The following is a 24,209-nucleotide window of genomic DNA, read 5'->3' on the forward strand; positions in this document are numbered from 1 at the left end:
GCTTCCCTGCCTAAAAAATAAACAGTCTACAGAACATACCCTCCCTTCTTCTAGCTACTGCACTCCACCGAGGACACTGGATCTCCCCAACACTAAGTCTACTGCTTTGAGCCTAGCTTGGTACCTTAAAAAACAGATATTTGTGTGGGGGGTGTGGATGTATAGTTGTGTACACGTGGGTGTGGGCACAGGTCAGAGGAGAACTCGAGGAATTCAACTGTCTCCTCCCACCTTAGAGGTCCCGAGTATCTAAAGGTCATCAGGCATGGCAGCAGGTACCTTTTACTTGCTGGGCCATCTCAGCAGGCCCAGTGTAGTAACCGGAGATTTGAAATTAGCTGTTGTTGATGGCAATGACACTGCCATACTGACAAAGGTATGAACAGGTATGAACAGGCTTCGGTACTGCCTATGCTACCTCTTTAAGTCACAAGGGCAGCCACTACCACTGCAGTTCACACTAGGGCCTGCTCCTAACATAGCGCTTACACAGGGAACCGGGGCTAATCTAATATTTCCTCCCCTATTTCTTTGGCTTCTGACTGGGCTAAAGTCCAGTTTTAAGCCCTAATCGTGCTCCCGTGGGGCCAGGCAGCCTTCGGTTTTCACTGAATTGCTGCCTCAGCTGCCTCTTCCCCTGAGGGATGAGAGATTTTAGTAAAAAGTAACTTAGGACCCCGTGATGTTACCACACATGCACGCCCACCAGTGACCACCTTGTTCATGCGCTATTTCTGCGCTGGCCAAGCCCAAGCACACTCTACTGTGAGGGAAGGCTGTGCACTTCCACACCACGAGGAAAACGCCAGCACTCTCTCTTGCTGGTGAGAAGTTCACCCCTGTGATGTCAGGCTCGCAGCAGGCAGTTTGCTCTCAGGCAGCTCTTCAATGGGGCATTACAGTTTCTGTCCACCTAACCTGAGAACTCTGCTGAGCACTGCACTGGCTCTGGAAAGGACGGGCCAAGCTGCCTGAAGGCATGAGACACAATGTGGGGCCTACCGTTTAAAGTACGTAACCTTAGGCCACCCCTGATGTGTACCCAGGATCTGTCCTGGGCTCCCTCATGACATGTGCTCAGCAGTGGATAGGATGGCTGTTAGGGCTTTTGGATCTCTCAGGTCCTCTGTTCAAGCACCTGGTATGTGGAGTCAAAGGGGTGGGGCCACTCTTAAGCACTGGCTGTGGCCTGCTCTCAGCGAGAGCCACGTTGCCTGGCAACACGAGAAGCAGAAGCCTGGAGCGGCAGAGACCGAGTGGATGGATGGCTCTGCCATCCATGGTCCTTACGGTTCTCTCAGCTCTCCTTCAGGAGAGGTCCTGAAGAAAAACTTGACTCATGGGGTAAATGAATGAGCCTCTGCTCAGTGATCAGAGAAGGAAGACCTACCCCGCTTAGAAGGTGTTGGGACCCCTTCTGCTAGGTCTCCACCAAGAACTAGAGTGGCAATGTCCCCTTTCTCGGGCTTTGCTCATTTTCCCTAAGGAAGTTATGAAAAGGGGGGCTGGCCACCTGGTTTTCCACTTATGGTCAGTTTGGGTACCCCAGAGATTCACACACCAAAATTCTCTTTCCTCAACACCAACCTCATCGTTCTCCTCTGTCCTCATGCTCTGGGGCGGGGTCCCTGGACTTCTATTTCCAGTGAGGCCTTGAACTGCGAGCTGTGGTCAGGTTTAGACTCAGAAGGCAGCACAGTACAGAAGTGAGGGACACCCGTGTGCCCCTGCAGAAGGACAGCAGCTGGTCGTCTGTCATACTCAGTCTGACTTCAGCAGGTGGTAGCAATGGCGTAAGAGGCTTGGGTGAAGGGGAAGACACAACACAGCAGGTTGGGAATGGGTACCCATAAAGGGTTTGCAGGCCAGCAAAAGGAGTCCTCAGACTATGCAGGTGCCTCTGAGAGCCATAACTGGCTTGAGATATTGCTCTCCATTCTGCAATGCAAAACCGCCTTGTGGCCTTTGTTTCCCACAGATCACAGCCTCTGAAAGCCAGTACGCATTATCTTCTACCATTTCCTTATGCTCCAGTTATTTGGAAAACAGACTCCTTTTAAGAAGTTGCCATGATTTTTCTTGGCTTTTATTAGCATGTGTTAAAATCATATTATCCAAACACTACCAGAAGAACACATATTGTTCTGAATAAAGTGCTTAAGGAAAAAAATGCAACTTATTAAATTGGACATTCTTTTCTAGTTTATAAATTTTGGGTTACAATCAGGGCACAAAGGAGAAACAGAATGCAGTATTAGAGCGAGAAGCTGCATTAGGAACTTGGGTGCAGACATAAGACCGTGTCCCATTTTCCCCACTTCCTTGCTGACCAAACACTGCACCTGCATAAAGCAGCAAACAGCTTTGTTTTAATAAATACATTTCCCTTCATTCAAATCAGAAAAGTTAATTATAGTAAAGCACTTTTTATGTGACCATTGCTTATACCCACAGGCAAGATTTATCCACAGAGTTCAAGGCGTCTTCAGCCCTCTCATGCTATTTGGGTTCGAGATTGTCTCAGCAACGTACTATTGGTTTCTTTGTATGCACTGGTACTTTCTAAAACTGACGCTGTAGCATTTGTGTTACAAATGCTACCTAAGGGTACAGTCTCAGCACCAGAAGTAGCAATGAGCGGGCCCTCATAAGGCTTCATTCCAGTAAACTAGGCTTCCTTTGAGCTAGTTTTCCCATATTAGCACTCTAGACACCTGCACAAAACCCAAGTTCTGTGTGACAGCTTTCAAATCAGTGATGTTGGGGTGGGGGGGAAACAAAACAAAACAAAAACCTTGGAAATCTCTGTGTTTGCATCTCGGGTAGTCATATGGAGAACAGGAAACATTGCATTAAACACATTTAAAAACATTCATTTGCAATAAACCATATTTAAGTCTCCCAAGGAAGGTGTAGGCTGGTGACAGAGCAGCGTGCAGGTGAGCAGCCTATCAGGAGTGGCTGACAGGAAGGTGTGGACCCCGGCAGTTGCACACGAGCACTGCAAGCTTCTGGACCACAGACCTCACACCAGTCTGCCATGCTCTGGCCTCCTTCTAAGAAAAGGAAAGGAAGACTGGTTCTACCTCTGTTGAGTTCACCTTGAAGGGATCAGAAGTTAGAGCAGATGCCAAAAAATAATAAAATAATGAAAATAAAAGTAAGAAGTCATCTTCAGTAATCCTGGGGAGATTCCCGTCCCTCTCTCAATGTTTAGCATTTTAGCTTCATTCAGGAAAAGACTTCCCATCTCGTTCTAGGAGAGCACAACAACCAGGCATCCCCAGCTACCGTGTGGCCTCCGCTGGGATGGTCAAGAAGAGGCTTTCTGGAGGCTAGAAGGAAGCTGCTTCTATCTTGCTGGTTCTTTCTAGGATTATTTGCAGAACAAGCTGGTCTCACAGTGATATCCACTGCTGCAGGAAGCACAAAGTGATCTGGCTTCAGGAAGGGGCGACCTGCTCTCCAGGTCACTAAAGACAGGATTTAGGGGAGCTGGGAGGCTCTCAGTCCCCAGTCCTATCAAAGGCAGCCCACCTGGTCCTCCCTAGTTTCCACTATCAGTAGTTCTGTCTCCCTCTGACATTTCAAAACCCTAGTGACCGTTGCCTCACTCCTCCATTCCACTGTCCTTCTGACTTGGAGGCCTGAGAGCTTATCAAATTAGGCTGAAGAAACAAAACAAGAACAACAAAACATTGTACCTGCTAATACTAACGGCAGTGAGAGGCTAGCTTCCTATCTGCACAGCACCATGCACAGCGCCTGTCATTCAGGCCAACTGTAGCCAACTTTTTCTTTGTCTTTTTTTTCTTTTTTTGTTTGTTTTTATAAAGAAAATCTATGTAAGTTGAGGTTCAGAAATGCATATATTTTTTACTTACAAATATTCATCTGACCAAAATTCAACATAACTTTTATGGAACACTAAACAATTGTTTTGCTTTTAAAATAACATTTCATTCAAACTGTATATAATTCAGTAAAGTTTTTTTTTTTTTTATACAGCAAGCAATGCTTAAACCCTGGAAAATCTGTAGAAAAGAGATTTTCACACAAAATAAGAAAAGAAAAATCTGAGGTATCCTTCACCCACACGGCCATTCAAACTCTCATGTACACACACGCGTGCACACACTCTGACACACTCAGACACACACACACACACACACACACACACACACACACACCATTCTTGCTCACAAAGTGGCTGCAGCATAGGCAAAAAATTGTAGGTCCAAAGGAAAATGATTGATTGTTCTAATAAAGAGTCCAGGTAGCTCAGAAACAAAACAAAACAAAACACAATAATCCTCTGAGGAAATTACTACCTCAAAAAAATGTTCTCAAGATGAATTTGAGATTTAAGCCTACTAAACTGCTTTGCAAAACAGCTCCCTGCAGTCCAAGGTGACGTGTGCAAATAGAAGGAGTCAAATGAGGCTAGCTCCTGCACTTCCTTAAACAAAGGTGAGGGGTGCTCGAGGTGCCCGGTCTCTCTCATCATGCCAGGTACTGCTGCAGTGCCGTCTTTGCCCTGAAATCACAAAGTTCCCGTTAGCCACCATCTCACAACTGGAACTGAGGAGAATATCTTCGTGACTAATGGTAGCTAGGAGGGAGTTGGGCTGAGCCCGGCTGAGCACCTACCTTATGGGGTCAGCGTAGTCTACAAGAGCTAGTTCCAGGACGGCTAGGGCGGTTACAGAGACAACAGCTATCGTCACCAGACAGCTCCCCCTGGGGTTCTCTTGGACAGCTCTAGTGCTCCTACAGTTGAGATGGGTCTGGAATCCTGACTTGTTCTCACTGCTGTGTGGATGTTATGTAGCAACGCCTAGGTCTAGGGAGGACACCGGGAAGCTGACAACAGGGGAAGGTGCTGAGGTACTGAACGGGGGCCAAGAACCTGTCAGGTGAAGCTGCCTCCTGGTTCAAAGGCCTCAGGACTATGAAGGTTAAAGTTTGGCAGACTACAAAGAAGATACAACTGCGGGGTTAGGCAGTCTGTCTTTAGAAATGGTCTCCCTGCCTAGCTTAAAAGAAAAAGCCAAAACTGGTAGTTGCTATTAGCTGATAAAAGCGGTACTAATAGACTAGGCCAATGATAAAGTGGACTCAATTGCAGCTACTACTATAAAGTCAAAGGTACAGTCTTACGGGTTTTTTTTTTTTTTACTTTTTATATTTATTTATTTATTGAGACAGGGTTTCTCTGTGTAACAGTCCTAGCTATCCTGGAACTAGCTCTTGTAGACCACGCTGGCCTCGAATTCACAGAGATCCGCCTGCCTCTACCTCCCGGCAGTTTTTGTTTGTTTTTCCATGTGTGTTTGACACAACGTCACTGTCTCTGGAGTCTTAGTTGGCCTAGACCTCACTATGTAGCCAGTTCTGGCGTTGAACTGGCAATGATCCTCCTGTGCATGCCCCCATCCCCAGTGCTGAGATTACATGCAGAGTTCAGGAATTACCTTGTTTAGTTGAGACTTTAATGTGCCAGGTCATCGTGTACACACAGTCTATAAAACTATTAATTCAGCCCATGAGGCGGTGTGTATCTGTAATAGCACTAGAGAGGTGGGAGCAGGAGAAGGATCATGAGTTCCAGGGCAGCCTGCACTACAGGGTGAGACACTGATCTCTCACCAATATGACAAGGGAACCTGCTGCTTCAACTGCCAGATCTTTCTAGACCTACTAGGGTGTCTGATCCCTAGGGGGCTCCAGTAAGTATGCTCATTGTGTTTAGACTTCCTGTTATCTAAGGAGTCTTTCAGGACAGACAGGCTGAGTAGCTCACTCCTTTTTTCTTCACAAAGGCAGGTTCTTGCCATGTAAATCAGCTTGCACTGCAAGGCTGGCCTCAAACTCACGGTCCTCTTCTCAGCTTCTTGGATGCTGAGGTCACAGGTGAGCACCCCCAACCCCAGATAGCTACCTTTTCTTTTAAAAGGGGTTTGCGTGTGCAACGTGGAAACCCAAAACATATGCCACACAAATTTGGAGACACAGCACCAGACTGGCCTAAAGCAATACAGGCCAGAACCCACACCTATCCCAGTTCATGTTCGTGAAGTTCGTCTCTGAACTTGAGATCCCCAAAGACAATTTTAAGTAGGTTTTCTCTTCCAAGCAAATCTGAGCAAAACAACCAATTAGCAGCCCGGCCAGCAGTCATGGAGGGAAGGCAGAAACTCCAACCTGCAGCTGACCTCACTTGCATTTGGTTCTCTGCTCATCTGATTGGCACCTGGGGCTACAAATTACTCAGACTTATCTTCTCTAACTTACAGGACAATAAGTTTCAGGGAGGCAGAAGCCCAGTCTACTCTGTATGCTTTGGGAGTTTAGAATCACTAGACAAACTAATAACTAAGACAGCATGAATGTTCTACAGGTACTATGGGAGCAGAGAAGGTGCTGGCATGTTGCTGAAGAAGAATAACTGTCACTGGGCATGTCTCCCCTTTGCTTGCCTATCTGTCTACCCGACTAGTTGCTCCTTCTGCTCTCTGCTGGAATTTTCTCACCTGCCATAAATGGTGACAGGTCTTGGATCTCAGATCTTAGCACTTCCCTCTCATCTTGTTCTTAACTCTCTCCTTCAATGATTTTCTCCAGCTCCATCTGAACACCATTCAAATCTACACCAGTCACATTTCCCTGAGTCCTTGGATATCAAGCAGGCACCCTACAGTTGGCATATCCAGGTAGGAATTTAATTCCATCTATCTATATAATTCCTCTGTCTATCCCATATCCATGACATCTTGGTAAACATAGTGCCCTCTACCTCGTTGTTCAGGGTTAAACCTAGACATCTTCCTTTGCTCTTGTTCTAAGACTTCATGTCCTGCAGACTTGCTCCTGTCTCCTTCCTTCAAGGCTCTCTAAAAGCCGAAGTCCTTATTACAACAGGGTCCTTCCTCAGAGCCTCCTGAAGAGCCTGGAAGGCTCTCAGAGATCTGTTGGGTTTGGCCCGTCTCCCTGTGATCATGCCCCTTCATGACTCTATTGCTCTATCCTCTATTTCAGGATATGAAATTCTCCTCTGTACCTCAGGGTCTTTCGACTAACTGGGCCTGGAATATTCTCCCTCTAAATTGTGTATAGCACTCTCTCTTTTCAACCAGGCCTATGATGAGCCACCACACCCTCAGACACCATTTCTAACTATACGATATAAGAGAAATGTTCTTTATTCTTTATGGGAGCTGCCATCACTGGATATGTATCTATTTGTTTATAGTATCTGACTTTTGTACTAGGATCTAAGTTGTACATGAGCAAGGACTTCAAGTTATTCACCCTTTTATAATTTGTACCTAATAGTAAAGTCACTGGAGTATAGAGTGGGTAATAAAACACTGAACGATAGAGACATGAAGGAGACCCCTAAGGTGACAAATCACATGGGACAGAATGTGATGCCTGAAGGAATGACAACATTATGGGGTGGGCACAAGATAGGTATGGGTGTGAAAGGCAGGAAGCACGAGGCCTTCTGAACTATCTCAACATGTAAAGAGTAAGAACAGATGTTCCTAGCTGTTTACTCTCACAAGTGAGGCTGTTATAAGGGAGTATAGGAAAAGCATCTTTTGGTGGGTGGCGGGGACAGGAACAGGAACAGGAAAAGCATCTCTTAGTTGGCTGGACTTCTATTTCTCTTACCCCTCCCAGGAGTGGTGAGCTCCTTGAGACTGAGGTCCCTGTTGCAATGGCATAAGGCAAGCTCAGGGAAGCTCTGAGCCAATGAGTGTTTCACTGTTAGTCTCTGTACTTCCCTAAAGAAGTCACATGCATTTCTACTGTAATAGTCAAGGGAATGTAAGGGGGTCACCAATGGACCCCCTTCTGATAACCACTAAGACGGCTCAAACTCATATTCATTCCGAATAAGATGAGTGTTTACGTCTCAACTGTCTCCGTCAGATGAAGCTGCTTGCTGTTAAGCATGATGACGGGAGTTTGAGCACCATCTCTACACCCACATGATGGAAGAAGAGACCCAAACAAGTTGTCCTCTGACTGCCACATATGTGCCATGGCACACCCGCACACACAACCATAGTATGTATATAAATAAATGTCAAAAAAATCAAATGTCACTGCTAGTTCACAGTTAAAAATGAAATACAACAACCCAAAACATTAAAAGGCTGGCTGACTGGGTTACTAAAACAGCTCAAGACTTTCACAATAGAACTGAGGGGGGGCCCAAAGCAAGGCCCTTTATGTCAATACTCACTTGTCACAAAGGTTTGAGTCTGGCGACTGACTCAGTTTGTGTAGAATATCTACAATGCCCATGTCTCGTAATTTATCCTGGCGCTCCTGGGAACCTAAAAGATTGAAACTACTAGGTTACTGGACATGGTGCAGGCCACCGCTCTCTCTAGCTTCACCAGTCACTCACTCCAACCCTTCTGTCCCCCGCCTCCCCCATGGAGCTCGAATCCTTCACGCCAGAACTTTCTCACAGCCTCCTACCTGGCTTCTCTGCCTCCTGAACCCCACCTCCATCAACTCCACCCTGGGTTCTGCTGATAAGTTAATTCTTTTTTTTTAAAATATTTATTTATTTAGCCTGCATGCCTGCACACACACCAGAAGAGGGCACCAGATCTCATTATAGATGGTTATGAGCTACCATCTGGTTGCCAGGAACTGAACTCAGGACCTCTGGAAGAGCAGCCAGTGCTCTTAACCTCTGAGCCATCTCTCCAGCCCAATAAGTTAATTCTTGCATGGACTCAGAGTCAGTCACATTCTTCCCCTTGCACAAGACCCTGTGCCACTAGAAAGCAGCTTTTAAGGACAAGCCAACAGTCTCTAGCATGCCTTGGTCCTCCTTTTCCACCCTTGCTGCCTCTGTGATAGCACACATGACATTTCTAATCTCATACTGCTCTGACTTCCTGGCTTTGGTGTCCTGGGTCACATACAACTCTTGGTATCAAGGCCTGTGGGTTAAATCTGGTTTTGCTTCCTTGTTTTGAATGCAAAGTACATAAAGCTCCCTGGAGTTTCTTCCCCACTAAACAGCCTAGTGACTTGTTCATGCACTACCCTCTCTACACCCAGTGACCCAGACTCTCTAGGGCCAGGTTCCAGAAACTGTACTCATAGGCTTTCCCAGCTGACTTTAATGTAGCCAACCTGGAGCTGAGATGCTCTCTGCAGTCTGACTCCTGCCTTGGTTACATAAAGAGAAACCCAGGAAGCACGAAGAACCATCCATTCCTAGAGCCTGCTTCTGATTTGAACCGGCTTGGCGCAAAAATGGATTATGGAGCTTAGGTGAAAACCTTTCACCCAAGAAGGTTCATCATCAAGAAGGTCCCTGCACGACCTCGCCATGGCCCCCTGGGCCGTTATGTTATCTGGATAGTCTCTAAATGTGCATCCTCAGCACAGAATGAAAGGCCCAGCCTGGGATCATCTTCCCTCTCACCTTCTTCTAAGGCAACTCAGGGCCCTCTTCACCAGTTCTCTCAAAGGGAGGGACTAGTGCTTCCTTCTTATCCTTACCCTGTAATCTAGTACCAGGATGGCTTGAAGTGTGGGGGTGGGGCCACATCTTAGGTTAATACTATTGATACTCACAGCAAGCTGTTTCTGTGATATTAGGAACCAGCTAGGCCAAGTGTGTGGGGTTCTGCTTTCCCTGTGTAAACATTTCCTTCCAAAATTTTCTTTGGGACAAACCTCACCAATATCTTACCTTCCTCTTCATTCCATATGAGGTTTGATATACAAAACATAGCGGCAAGCTGCAGTTTGACATGTGAGTGACCCTAGTGATGTAGAAAAGGAATAAAAATCAAGATGGGGTAATTTCACAGCACATCATTTTTCTTGTGATATACCATAGGTAATTCCAAGAGCCCACAGTTCTGAGTCACAGGCCACAAACCTGAGGAGTTATAAAGTTAACATTAAAGAGGGTAAAGGTCAGGCTAAAAGCATAGGAAGTGGTGGGAAATCTCGCCAACTGAAGAGTGCAACCCTTGCCAAAAGATAAAAACTTAAAAATCATCCAGTGGCCAAACGAAACAGCTGAGGCTATGGGGTGAGAAGTTTGTGCTTTGAAGCATGTGCCCAGAAACAAAGGTACCTAACAGCTCTACGCGTGGACTTGCCTGTGCTCTCTCTCTTAAGTTATTGGCAGCAAGGAACTGGGCACCTAACATGTCTATGCTCTCAGACAGCCCATTCTCTCAGTCACTGGCAGTAATGAACTGATGTAGACTTCATATTAGTTCTTCAGATACTATCTTGCTCAAGTAGTCCAATTAAATTCCTCTGGGATAGGAAATGAAGCTGTGGTCAGGAGGTTTATGAACAATCAGATTTAAGCACACTCTATAGTTTACTCTCTTTAATCCCAGCACTGGAAGGAAGAGGCACGCAGATCTCTGTGAGTTTGAGACCAGCCTGGTCTACAAAGTGAGTTCCAGGACAGCCAAGGTTACACAGAGAAACCCTATCTCAAAAACCAAAAATAAACATGGGCCTTAAATAATTAATGTACATCCGAACACCAACTACATGGTATGCTTAAGGATTTCTGGAAGGCTAAGGTGAACTTCACTGCAGGCAGGACTACAGATATACCCCCCCAAAAAACCCACAACAACAACAAAACAAAACAAAACAAAACAAAAAAACCAAAGAACTAGGCATGGCTTCCTCCACCAGAAATTTTGGTGATTCTTCTTTTGCCTGTCACCGGGTTTAAAGACATACTCAGTGATACTCAGTGTGGGCTTATTAAGCCAGAAGAGAATAAAACTTGCCACCTGCTTCTAGCCTCTAGCTAACAATAAGTAAACTGAAGAAATGGACTTACAGTATTTACTACTAAGGAATTAATTTGGCACTCATTCAATAACAAGGGAAGTTGGAGTGCTAGGAACTTAGCTTAGGTGAATATATACAGACAATCTCTTCTAAAGGGGCAACATTCAAAGAGAGTTAAAGAGAAGGAAGGAGCTAGATGTATAAAAATCACAGGGCTATAGTTCCAAACAGAAAACTTCTTGAGGGGATCTGATGGGTTCACATTCAAAGAGTTTGTAGGCTCTTGTAGGCTAGAGTAGGGACTGTGGGTTCCATTCTGAATCTAGAGGAAGTCCCTGAAGATTTACAAGAGACGAGATTGGACTTACATTTTTAGAGCATCACTTTGGCTGGGGAAATTGGAGTATAAGTTCTAAGGCTACCTCTATCATGCAGGCAATCAGACAGAAGAGGCAAGCGCATGGACACCAGTAGAGGCAGCAGCAAAAGGAAAATGTGAACAGATTCAAAACTGGTTTTGAGAAAGGGTTCACAGGACATGCTAATCTAGACAACTGTATGGACAGGGCTGGAGAATCATCCATTCATATATAAGAATCACTTAAAAATCTGGGTAACTAAGACATACCCCTGACTGTGTTATTAGATGAGAATCTTGGGAGGGCAAGGATAAGGCAAGCTGTGAAGCTCCTTGGGGGCGCTCTACTGTACAACCAAAGCTAGGGACTAGCAGCTGCAGGAGAGCAGACAGGAGAGGGGACCGTCTGGGGTATGGTGTCAGGGAAGCCAAGAGGAAGAGAGGTTTCCAGGAGGAAACAGCTGGCTGTATTCATGTCAGCTCTCAGTAGAGAGCACAAGGAAGGAAAGGAACTCTCAGACTGGGCATCCCAGAGGTCAGGGTGACCTTCACTGGAATCGCTGCAGTTGAGTGATGAGGATGAAGCCGGATTAAGTAGGTTAGAGTCAATGAGGAGGCAAGAAAGGAGTGAGACTATGCAGAGATGCTTTTAGAAAAGGGGGTTTCGAATAGCGGTAGGGACACTGGTGTACAAAGACGGTCAAGTTAGGCTCCATCCTTCCAGTGCTGCAGAATGAGCCCAGGGCATGTGCACTGGCGATGGTCTACCACTAAGGGAACTTTTAAAACACAAGACACTATGTGGCAATTGAAAGACAAGGGATTTACCAGTTTAAGAATAGGTTTTTAATCAACAACCACGAGTAGGTATTGGGCCAGGTGCTATGAAGGTGCAGATATAAAAGGGTGAACATAACAACTCAATCCTCGCTCTGACAGAGACAGTAGATACACAGAGCTGTATCACTAATGGACTGAGCTGCTCTGAAGAAAACAATGCTACAGCACTTGCACAAGAGGGGGCCCAGAGATGAAGTATCAGTTCATCTGAGATCTGAAGGGTGACGAGGTGGGTGGAGAAGTGTTCCAGGTGGACAAGTCAGAATAGATAAAGGACCTGAGGTAGGAAGGAATGTGACTTCATTTAGGAGCTAGAGGACAGCCATATAGTGAACAATAGAAGGACAAAATGAATCGGGGACACTGTGAGTCAGGCCACACAGTATGTACCAGGCCTTCATAAAAGGACAAGAATTTGACTCAAAGGAGCTGGGAGCAGGGGTTGTCAGGGCATGTGAATCTCGTCTTCTGTACAATAAAGAATAAGGCGACAGGAAGCAATAGGGACTGGAGAGTTAAGTTTAAAAGATCAAGCAAAAGTATGAACATATTCTGGGGAAAAGGGAGGCACAGCTTACTAGGAAATCCATGAAGGGCACAAGATGGTTTGCAAACATGAATTCCACCCAGCTCACTTCTGTGCATTTCTCTGCAATTATTAACTATGAAATGTGCAGCAAAGGGAAGACAGCTTTGATGGAGGAAGGATGGGGGAGATGTCCCTCATGGTTGGAATGCTGTGGTGAAAATGGACAAAATCAAAGGAGATGGAGGCGCTGAAGCACCAGATTTTGGTGCTAAACCGACAGTGTCCCATGACACAGCAGTAGGTGGTAGGACATGTTTAGAAGTAAACATGTCACCGGGCAGTGGCGCACGCCTTTAATCCCAGCACTTGGGAGGCAGAGGCAGGCAGATCTCTCTGAGTTCGAGGCCAGCATGGTTTACAAGAGCTAGTTCCAGGACAGGCTCCAAAGCTACAGAGAAACCCTGTCTCGAAAAACAAAACAAAACAAAACAAAACAGAAGAAGTAAACATAGAAGTAAGGTACCAGTTGTCTAGAGGACTCACCCACCCACCATGAGACTGAGAGACCTGAGGGAGACAGGACTGAGAACCAGGAGCTCAAGTCTTCAGTTAGAGGGAGGTGGTGGGCAGACAACCAGGATGGGAGCTGGGTGGTAGTGCTAACAGTGCCCACAGCACATTTTTAGAAGCTGGGCTTGCTTTTTCTATTTCGGGATACAAACTCTTTGACTCTGTTAGAGTAGTGAGCATTCTTCTGCAGTTCGTTTTCAGCTACAATGCTAGAGCCCTTGTCTTCTAATTCTGTAGCAAGGAAGACTAAGGCTTACCATATAATATTTGATTTTCTGCAGGATGTCATCATTGGTCATAATAAGTTCTTTTGCTGTTGTCCCATCTGCTATGTTGGCAAGGATGCACAGTGTCTGTAAAAGAATAAAGATCAGGGATCAAGAAAGCTCCCTCAGGGGACTAGAGAGATGGCTCAGTAGTTAAGAACACATGTTGCTTTTGCAGAGGAACCAAGTCTGGTTCCCAGCATCCACATGATAGCTCACAATCACCCATAACTCCAGTTCCAGGGGATCCAATGCCCTCTTCTGATTTCTGTGGGCACCAGGTACACGCACAGTGTGCAAACACAGATTCAGGTAAAACATACACATAAAATAAAATTTAAAAATAAAGATTCCCGAAGATCATGGGGAATTTCTCCTCTGAAGGTGCACAGCTTCTCATGGGTTCTATCATGAATGCACTGATTCTCATCTCCTGTCATTACTGTCAACCACAGTAACCATGTCCAAGAGAAAACCTATGTAATGCAAACAAGGACTCAAACACTTCGGTGATTTCTTATTGGGCTTTCAGCCATAGTTATGTAAAGGCTGCTGCGTCACCACATTAAAGTTATCTTTTCTTAAAAATGTGCTTCCTGTCCATGGCCCAGCAGCTAGAATCTGAGTTGACATCTGTGACCATGTTGGTATCTGAGGGCCTTGCTGCAGTCAGAGCCATACTGATCTAGGTGGCTTATGCTGCCACTGATGGTGATGTCCAGGCCCAAGTTGCTGGGCCATGTCTGGGTCCATGTTCTTACTGCAGCTGGGGTCTGTGATGTTCATGACCTGTGTTGCCACAGGGGGTCATAGAAACCATGCACATTGAAATCCAAGGGTCATGCTGGCCTGGATCTGATGGCACAGGCCTAGGAGAGCTGGCTCTACCCCTTACCTAAGGGCAGTCCCAGTGGCCCAGACCACACCCTGGGCCTTGAGTTGGCCCCATTGATGGCCTGGAGTGTATAGAGGGACTGGTCCTGCAGAATGATAACCTCAGGATCCCTGACTCAGGGAGATGACAGGATATCCGAGAGGAGTTTGGGTGAGTGCACAGTGATGATGGTGAGACAGAGGCCTTTACCAGACAGACCACCAACTCACTGCAACCAACACTTTGTGGGTGGGGCTGATTCGAAAAAGGATATACGGAATGACACACGGCGACACCCAAAGCTACTAGGATGAATGAAGAGGCGTTGGGAAGATGGAGGCACAAGGTGGGTTATTTCCCTTGTTTTGTTTTCAATTTATTTTTTAAGGTTGGAGGAGTTTCTTGGGGGGGGGGGGTACTGCACAGGAAGGGGGAATATGGAGGGACTGGGAGGTGAGTAAGACTTGGGGGGCATGATGTGAAGTCCCAAAGAATCAATAAAGAAATATATATATACATATACATATATATATATAATATATATATATATGTATATATATTAAATGGTTCCTGGGTAGGAGGAGTGTAAATTAGAGGTTGACTAGCATATGAAGAACCTGGTTAAATCCTGGCACCATCAAACTCCTACTACTAAAACAACAAATTTTAAAACTCATTTCCAAGAGAAACTCCTGTGACTGGCCCCATCTTATTCAGTGATGCAGCCTCTTTGCTGGAAGTTTCCTAGGAGCTGCAACTTCCCTCCCTTCCTTAGGCCTCCCACTCTAACTTGCTCCCAAGCTTGGTCCAAGCTGGCCTGATAAGGAGACTAGAGGGAGTCTATGTCAGCCGATGGGACAGTATATCTTGACAGGGCACTGGCAACTCGAGTTTCTATTCAGTAGAAGAGACTGTTCTTACCAGATGCCCACTTCTGCCATCAGTATTAAGGTAAAGGACTTTGGCAAGTGGAACCCACCATGGGTCCGTCCTCTGCAGGGCATCCAGGTGAGGCGGGAATAAGGCACACACACTCCGACTTTGACACTCTTACATAAACAACTATATTTCACTGAAGCAAAAGGAACCAAGGAAACAAAGGTTGTTGGGTACAATGCAGGCAGGGGCAGCTTCTGGGAGGAAGCGACATGAACCCGAAGCCCAAGAATCAAACTCAGGATGAGAGCTGAGGATGGGGCACAGACACAGCTTCTTCCAGTCGACACCTGTCTACTGTAGACTTAGGTGAACTAAGACAAGAAGAAACTATTTTCTTACTCAGGTCCAAGGCCTCAAATGTCCTAAGGGGCTGCTCTGTGGCTTTGTTTCACTCTGCTTAACACACATCTGTGACCACATCACTAGGGAGTGACATCTGTGACTACATCACTAGGGAGTGAGAGCTGAAAGATGAACCAAAGGCTGCGTCTGGACACAGGAGACAGAAGACACAACTTGTATAATCTGGATCATCAAGTGTAGAGTGATGGCTGTGGAAGTGTGCTGGTATGGGACAGATATTAGATAATATCCTACGAAGATCAGTAATGACGGCTTTGTACTTAAAAACATCGTTCCTTCTTATAAAAATATTACTAGTGTGTGAATGCCAGAGGACAGCTGTGTGCGGTCAGTTCTCCCCTTCTGCCTTTACGTGGGGTCTGGAGATCAAACTCAGACTGTCATATCTGTGAGGCAAATACCTTTACCCACATGACAGTCTCATTGGCCTCACTGATGTGTGTGCATGTGTTTGTGCTTTATATGCAGAGAGAGAGATATGTATCCAAGGCTGACCTCAAACTTGCAGCCATATTCCTGCCTCAACCTTCCAAGCGTTGAGATTAGAGGCAGCTTGAATCTGTACTCTTTTAGTTTAACTCACAGGGGTAATAAATTAGGAAACAGGTTGTTAGCAATTGGCTTCAAGGGATTCAAGTTTGGAACCATAGGAGCAACAGTTGTTCTACCCACATTCTGGTCTCAGTTCAACCAACAGGACAGGGTTATTGCATATAAAAAATAATGACTGTCCAATCCTTTCTTTTCTCTCTCTCATTTACTTTTTTTTTCTTTTCGAGGCAGGGTTTCCCTGTTTAACAGTCTAAGCTGTCCTGGAACTGTTCTATCGAACTAACAGAGAACTGCCTGTCTCTGCCTGCTGAGTACTAGGATTAAAAGGCATGTGCCACCACAGCCTGGCTTCTTTCCTCTTCTATTACTCGAGTCCATCCGGATCTGTTACACCACACTCATCGATGCCAGCACACTGAAATCAGGTGTGAAACACATTCCTTCCTTCCACTTCAGCTCTTCCTTTGTGTTGATTACAGAATGATTTTACAAGCCCTACAAAGTAATACTCCTTAGTGCTAGTGAGACAATCCCTCCCTAAAGAAGACAAAGCCAAAATGCCAAGAGCAAGGTCAAACAATACATAGGGAGGTGGCGGGAGAAGGGAAAGGGAAGAACATAGAACATAGAAGAACCATAGATTGGTTCTCTTGTGTCCTTGTTTCCCCATTTCTCCCCAGAAAGGCTCAGTACTGAGCTGGCCAGAGCAGCCTAATAGGAAATAATGGAAGTGAGGGACTAGGGATGAGAATTTTAAATATTCTCAGGGAAAGGAAGAAATGCAAACATGTTAAGCCTTGCCTTGAAAGAACTGCCCCTCTCTTACCTACTAAAGAATATAAAGAAGAATTATAGAAAGAATATAAAGAAGAATTCAGTAAGATAGATGAGGAACTGATTTTTTGGAGGGTCAGAATAGATCCATGATCCTCAACAAACCCTTACCATAAACACTTCTATGGACACAAGAAAACCAAAGACATTCAATTAGTTCTTGAGCTAAGTGAGTTCAACATATGAACAGGTAAAAGCTACAGATACACACATGCATGCCCATACATGATGTGGGAGAGTCTTCTGTTTGAGTTGATTTCATTGGATAATAAAGAAACTGCCTGGCTCATTTGATAGACCGCCCCTTAGGTGGGTGGAGTAGACAGAACAGGAAGAAGGAAGTGAGGTAGATGGTTCAGTCAGATGCTACACCTCTCCTAAGTTAGACAGACCGCCGTGCCTCTCCTCAGAGAGAAGCCAGACGCGATGAAGCTCCAGCCCAAGATGGACGTACGCTAGAATCTACCTGGTAAGGCACCACTTTGTGGTGCTACACAGATTATTAGATATGGGTTAGTCAAGATGTGAGTAAGAGGCTGAAACTAATGAGCCAGGCAGTGTTTAAATGAATACAGTTTCCATGTAATTATTTCAGGTGTAAAACCAACCATGCGGGATCTGGGCAGGACGAAAAGCAGGCCCGCAGCACATCACTACAGAATGGCGCCCAACGTGGATAACTGGATCCACAGAAAGCCTGAGAAAGCTTGGGAAAGAATAGAGTAAAGCATGTTTTCTCGGTAGCAGCAATTTCTCGGGTCTGGCTCTGCTTGCTAGAGGCTAGCAAGTGCTCTCATCTAAGAGAGGCTTCCTGACTCAGCTTTAGCTGCAAAACCATGCAGCTCTTTTAAGAGGTCCTGTCACAAAAAACTTAAATGGTATTGATGAAAAGCTGAACGTGTGTTTTTCAGTTTTCAGCTGTAGCAGGAAAAAAAGTTGTGCTGTTTTAAAATGCTGGCTTTCTGGGCTGTCTGGGCCGGCTCCAGAGAGAGGACTTGAGTATTGTCTGTGGACATACTTTCGCAGCTTGTTTGCTGGCAGGGACCTTGAAACGCCATAGAGTTGTGGCAATAAAAATGGCTACAGTGGTTTCCTCCGCCATGAGGTTGGAAAGCTAAAGAATGGGCTGGATCTAGCCGGCAAAGCCGTGGCTTGAATTCTACTCATATTGCTCAGTAAATTAGAGACTCGTGGTCACAAAAAGAGAGATATACAGTAAAAGAAAGATTCAAAGTCGAAGAAAATGTCTAAATGGTTTACTATGTGTTGGGAATATATGCAGGCTAAAGGTTAAAGTTCTTAAAAGTAAAAAAGAAAAAGAAAGAAAGTAATTTGGGTGTGATGGTACACACCTTTAATCCCAACACTTGGGAGGAAGAGGTAGATTGACCTCTGTGACTTCAAGGTGTGGTAGCACACACCTTTAATCCGAATGCCTGGGAGGCAGAGACAGACAGATCTCTGTGAGTTCAAGGTGTGGTAACATACACCTTTAATCCCAGCACTTGGGAAACAGGGGCAAGTAGATCTCTTTGAGTTCAAGGACAGCCTGGTCTAAAGAGTTATTCCAGGACAAAGATATATAGAGAACCTGTCTCAAAAAATAAAAGTAAAAATAAACGAAATAGAGGTTAAAATAAAGCTGCACAAAGATGGAAAATATACAGAGAATCTTGATACTGTATACTATTATGCTCTCTTTGAATTGTTTGAATGCTGAGGAAGAAGCAACAGCTGCTAAAAGATATTTGTTTACAAATGCTGCTGAACTAATCCAACATAGATATTTTGAAAATACCTTGACTTCAGAATTTGGATCTAAGGATATGATACTTTGGAAAAGAGATTCTTCTTTTGTTTTTACAGAAAATGAAACCCTGTGGATTGCTTCTATCCCAATATGGTATGATAGACCACGGCCTCCTGAAAGGTTGCTGTGAACAACTTCAGAAAATTACTTCACTCAACTGATGACTGAGATGAACCTGGCACACAGGTTACACCATGAAAGATCTGATTAACAGCGTCCCCATTCAGCAGGAAGCAGCTTGGAGAGAAATAACTGCGCCCATTTTCCCAAATATTGTTTATAAATGTTCTTTTACATTTAAAGGGGGAGATGATATAGATATGAATAATTTGCATTGGTATAGATTTTAAGGTCAATTTTGTTATATGTATATGTATTTCTGCTCTTGATTAAGGTATTGTGATTGTGTAGTTCATTTAAAAATGTAATGTATATAGGTTGTTAATGAATAGTTATCAATAATAGTAAAACTTGTAGTTATGTTAGTTAGATTTTCTAGATATATAGAGATATATTTAAGTTACATAGGCATTCTTCATATCTTTCAAAGACTACAGAATATCACATTTTAGATGCTTTAATAACTTAGGGCTTTTCATGACAATGAGACATGTCTGCTCCTGGCAGCACCAATCTACTTCAAGAAGATGATGGGCATCGAAGAGGATCCTTATGGAGTTTGATAGCCATTTGGGCAAGAAACTGCTCTTGCCTGGACTACTGCATAAACTGGACACAGAGAACCCTTAGAGAGAGGACTGCTGAACTTGCCTAAATGTGAGATGATCTTTTGGGGTTCCTGATTTATGAAAGAGTCTGCAAGACATTCTGCAGGACACAGCAGATACTGACTGAACTGCCTTTGAAATTTCCTGCATCATGGAAATGTCTGCTGGAAACTATGGGCCTGTAGGCCGAAGATGGATGTCCCAACAGTACAAAAGAACTGGACAGTCATGTCCAGGTAGCAAGATGTCTCTGTCATTTCTAGAGTTTTGAAAATAGCTTACTTCTTGTTCACCTAGGTAATATTGTGTTCTTTTGGAGTCTTTGATGGAGTTGAAGAATAGATAGATAGTTATAGTTTTCCTTAGTTATGATAAAAGATAAAGTAGATATAAATACTGTAACTGTAATTCTTACTTGATAACTTGTTATATGTAATTTTACTATGTTAAAGTTAAAGCCTTTCTTTTTATTGTTTAAACAGAAAAAAGGGGAAATGATGTGGGAGAGTCTTCTGTTTGAGTTGATTTCATTGGATAATAAAGAAACTGCCTTGCTCATTTGATAGACCGCCCCTTAGGTGGGTGGAGTAGACAGAACAGGAAGAAGGAAGTGAGGTAGATGGTTCAGTCAGATGCTACACCTCTCCTAAGTTAGACAGACCGCCGTGCCTCTTCTCAGAGAGAAGCCAGACGCGATGAAGCTCCAGCCCAAGATGGACGTATGCTAGCATCTACCTGGTAAGGCACCACTTTGTGGTGCTACACAGATTATTAGATATGGGTTAGTCAAGATGTGAGTAAGAGGCTGAAATTAATGGGTCAGGCAGTATTTAAAAGAATACAGTTTCCATGTAATTATTTCAGGTGTAAAACCAACCATGCGGGATCCGGGCAGGACGAAAAGCAGGCCCGCAGCACATCACTACACATACACATGCATGCACACCCATACACACACACACAAGTATGTACACACACACATACACACATATGTACACATGTGCATAACACTTGTGCATGCATAATCCACTAGCATCAACAACTGAAGATCAACACTATAAAGCAGAGGTTAGCAAATCATGGCCTGTGAGTCAATCCAACACCTTGTCTAGAGAACAGAAAAATAGTAAAAATGAAACTGAAAATCTTTGAAAGATCAATTAAACTGTTCTAGCTAGACTCATTTGTAAGAAAGGCATGATAACACATGGACAAGAGAGGAGACGGGCATGGTGGTTTCAATCCTAGTACTTGGGAAACTGAGACAGGAGGACTGCCAAGAGTTTGAGGCCATTCAGGGCTACAAGGGAAGTTCTAAGCCAGTCTAAAGTAGAGGAAGACACTATCTCACCCTTTCCCCCAAAAGAGAGGGCAATAGGGCTGGAGAGATGGCTCAGAGGTTAAGAGCATTGCCTGCTCTTCCAAAGGTCCTGAGTTCAATTCCCAGCAACCATATGGTGGCTCACAACCATCTGGTGCCCTCTTCTGGCCTGCAGGCATACATGGAAGGAATGCTGTATACACAATAAATTAATAAATATTTAAAAAACAAAAACAAACAAACAAAAAAAAAACAAAAAAAGAGAGGGCAATACTATAGAACACTGCCTGTTTATAAAAGGCAATATGAGGGTGCAATTTCATGGCAATAATCTGAAATCTTAGATGAAGTGAAAAATTCCTTGAAAGGCTTATAACACCATAAGAAACAGCCTTGTAAGAGAATGGGAAAAACACAGGGGCCAAAGGGCAAATGTTCCACTAAGACACAAGAAAGAAATAGCATCAGTTCTCCAAAAATTCTTGCAGAAGGTGAAGAGAGACCATCTCCACCTCACCCCCAAAGCCAGCACTCTCCAATAACCAAACAAGATGAAGCATTACAAGAGAGGATTCTTGCAGTTCCGCACTTACACAGATGTGGAGTATGCCTTCCCACAGTTCAGTCAGGGGAGCCCATCACCACACGTAAAGAAAAATACAAAATGACCAAGTGTTTTGAATCTTTGAAACCCAGAAACAGACCCATCACATTCATCAGACTTAAAAAACATTTCTCCCACTGATGGTGGTGCACACCTTTAATCTCAGCACTTGGAAGGCACATCTCTGAGTTCAAGGCCAGTCTGGTCTACAGACTGAGTTTCAGAATAGCCAGAACTACAGAGAAACCTTGTCTTGAAAAATCAAACAGAAGTTTTTTGTTTTTACAATAGGTGCAGAAAAACTGACTGGAAAAAAAACCCAGTATCTATTCATTGATAAGTATTCAATAAACTATGTAAAATTTTTCTTAATAAAGAGGATCTGTCAGAAACCTACACTAGAATGTTTTCTTCTAATACTGGGAACAAGGCAAATATGTCTGCTCTTACTAGTTCCTACACATCCATTACACTGGGCAGTCAAGGTAAACAACAAAACAAAAACAATATATGTTAAGCTGTTTTCATTCACAGAAAATTCTGAGTAACTTACAAAAACGTTTTAAGAGTAAACAATGAAAAAAAATCAATGTTCAAAAATTGCCCATATAATAGCAATGAGTATTTTTATTTTACTGGAAATAAAGATTCTTTAAAATGCCATTCAAAATGCTACTTTAATGGTCACATCTTAAAATTTTCTATTTTTTCTATTGTATTTTAAAAGTTTTATTATTTTACTCTTTATAAAAGACTTATGAAAACATTTTTATCGAAGGTGTAGGGTAAGGTTCAAACTTAATTTTTTGGCTTAAAAAAATGACACCCTTTTCCTACTCAATCACCTCAGTCAGTTATCACCATGATCTATTTCTAAACTTTCCAACTGTTTCATTCTATCTGTTGGCTGATGGTACACTGTCTTGAAACTGTATTTTATAGTGTCTTAATCAGGTAGCACGGATCTTGAACTTTTTTCTTCTTTATAACGGGATTGGCTATTTTAGTTCCTTTTACTTTCCAGAGATTTTAATAACTGAAAGACTTTTGTAATTCATAAGCATATTAATATTTATTTATTCTGGGATCATGACTGGCATTATGTTGTCTATAAACCAACTCAGGGAGAGCCAACATTGCTAACATTCTGTTGGCCTGATTCCTAGTTATAGTTCTACTGCTACCAGCCTTATAACTTTTAGTACACAGACCCTAATGAGATTAAAATCTAAGTACTTTATTTTTTCAAGCTCCTTCTAATGCTACTGGGTTGTTTTTAAGCATTATTACTAACCATTCCCTGCTAATATATGAAAATAACTAATTTTTCTATAATGACACCTTGCTTAATTTAGTTCTAGATTTTTTTTAAATGAGCACTTCATGTCTGGAGAACGGTTCTGTTTCATCCTTTCCAATATTGCAGTCCCCTGTGGATGAGGAGAGGTATGAATGGACAAACTTGTCTTCTTCCCAACCAAAGGGCAACAGCAGGCATACTGACATCTTGACTGCAGTGGTAGTGTGGTGGTTTAAAAGAAAATGGCCCCCATAGGGAGTGCACTATTAGGAGGTGTGGCTTTGCTGTGGTAGGTATGACCCTGTTGGAGGACGTGTGTCTCCGCAGGAGTGGGCTTTAAGATCGCCTATGCTCAAGCTATACCCAGAAACATAGTTTATTTCCTATTGTTTGCAGAGCAAGATGTAGAACTCTCAGCTCCTTCTCCAGCACTATGTCTGCCTGCACACCACCATGTCCCCCCATGATGATAATAGACTGAACCTCTGACTGTAAGCCACCCCAATTAACTGGTTTTCTTTATAAAAGTTTCCATGATCATGGTGCTTCTTCACAGCAATAGAAACCCTAAAAAGACAGGTAGCTTCATGGATAAATGCACCTGTGAAAACTTACATATACTACAAATGTACGAAGCTAATGTACGCCCCTATAAAAATCACTTATTAGAGGCTTTTGAGAAGAACTGAACTTCCAGTAACAACTAGGCATTTTAAGCCTCCTATTCACACTCACTTGGCAATCTGTGAGAGTGTCCATACCTATATCTGTGTCCTGTGAAAACACACTGTTGATCTTTTGCCGATATCTAAATCTGGCCTGGCCTTTCTGCCTCGCTGCTTTTCAGATGATGGAATTCTACCAAGGTGAGCTGTCTTCACAGACAGAACACATCAGTGCACTTTCCAAGGACCAGCTTCTTGAATAGTGTATTTCTTCATTCTTTATCCCAGTGATGGCTTTCAACTACTTCCAGTGATGCTAGATTATACCTTTACAGTGCTAAATTACTGCTCATCTAAAGCTTATTTCTTAATTTCAAATCACTTAAGATATGTGTCTTAAAATGACTTAGTCAACTCTTTTATTGTTGTTAAATCTAGGTGCCGCTCTCAAGTCCTAAGTTCTCTGATGTTTAGGACTGTACTAAGTCAGGGTCAGAAAGGACAAGTCAACTCTCCATAACAATCTGAGGCAACTTTGTTTATCTCGCTCACTCACATACACAATATTATGTGTGTATGTGTGTGTTCATGTATACACACAGACACACCCATACACAGCTCAATGAATTCTAAATATGAACAGAGCCACGGAGCCGAACAACTGTCAGGAAAACAAACACTAGAGTGCTTCAGATTCTGTTACCATCTTGGTGGGTCACTTTGATTTTTATGGTAAAATGCAATGTATACAACTTCTATGATAAATTCTAGAAAATGCAGAAAGTGACTTCCAAGTGATTCTCTGATAATGTAGCTGCTGTATTTTCACACCTTCCCCTAAGTATGT

General features: G+C 43.7%; 1 protein-coding gene across 3 annotated transcripts in view; it reads right to left on the bottom strand.

Moving 5' to 3' along the window:
* Positions 1-2,067: 2,067 nt before the first annotated feature.
* Armc8 (armadillo repeat containing 8) overlaps positions 2,068-24,209 on the bottom strand; it is a 95,038-nt gene continuing 72,896 nt past the window's right edge. For all 3 annotated transcript variants that reach the window (XM_038321588.1, XM_038321586.1, XM_038321585.1), the window contains 4 exons: positions 13,364-13,459; positions 9,731-9,803; positions 8,255-8,348; positions 2,068-4,537 (listed from right to left, as the gene is read on the bottom strand). In XM_038321588.1, coding sequence (XP_038177516.1) covers positions 4,504-4,537; positions 8,255-8,348; positions 9,731-9,803; positions 13,364-13,459 — 297 coding nt within the window. In that variant the 3' untranslated portion in view covers positions 2,068-4,503. The remainder of the gene's footprint in view (positions 4,538-8,254; positions 8,349-9,730; positions 9,804-13,363; positions 13,460-24,209) is intronic.

The sequence above is a fragment of the Arvicola amphibius genome, chromosome 3, assembly GCF_903992535.2.
Source record: "Arvicola amphibius chromosome 3, mArvAmp1.2, whole genome shotgun sequence".
NCBI lineage: Eukaryota > Metazoa > Chordata > Mammalia > Rodentia > Cricetidae > Arvicola > Arvicola amphibius.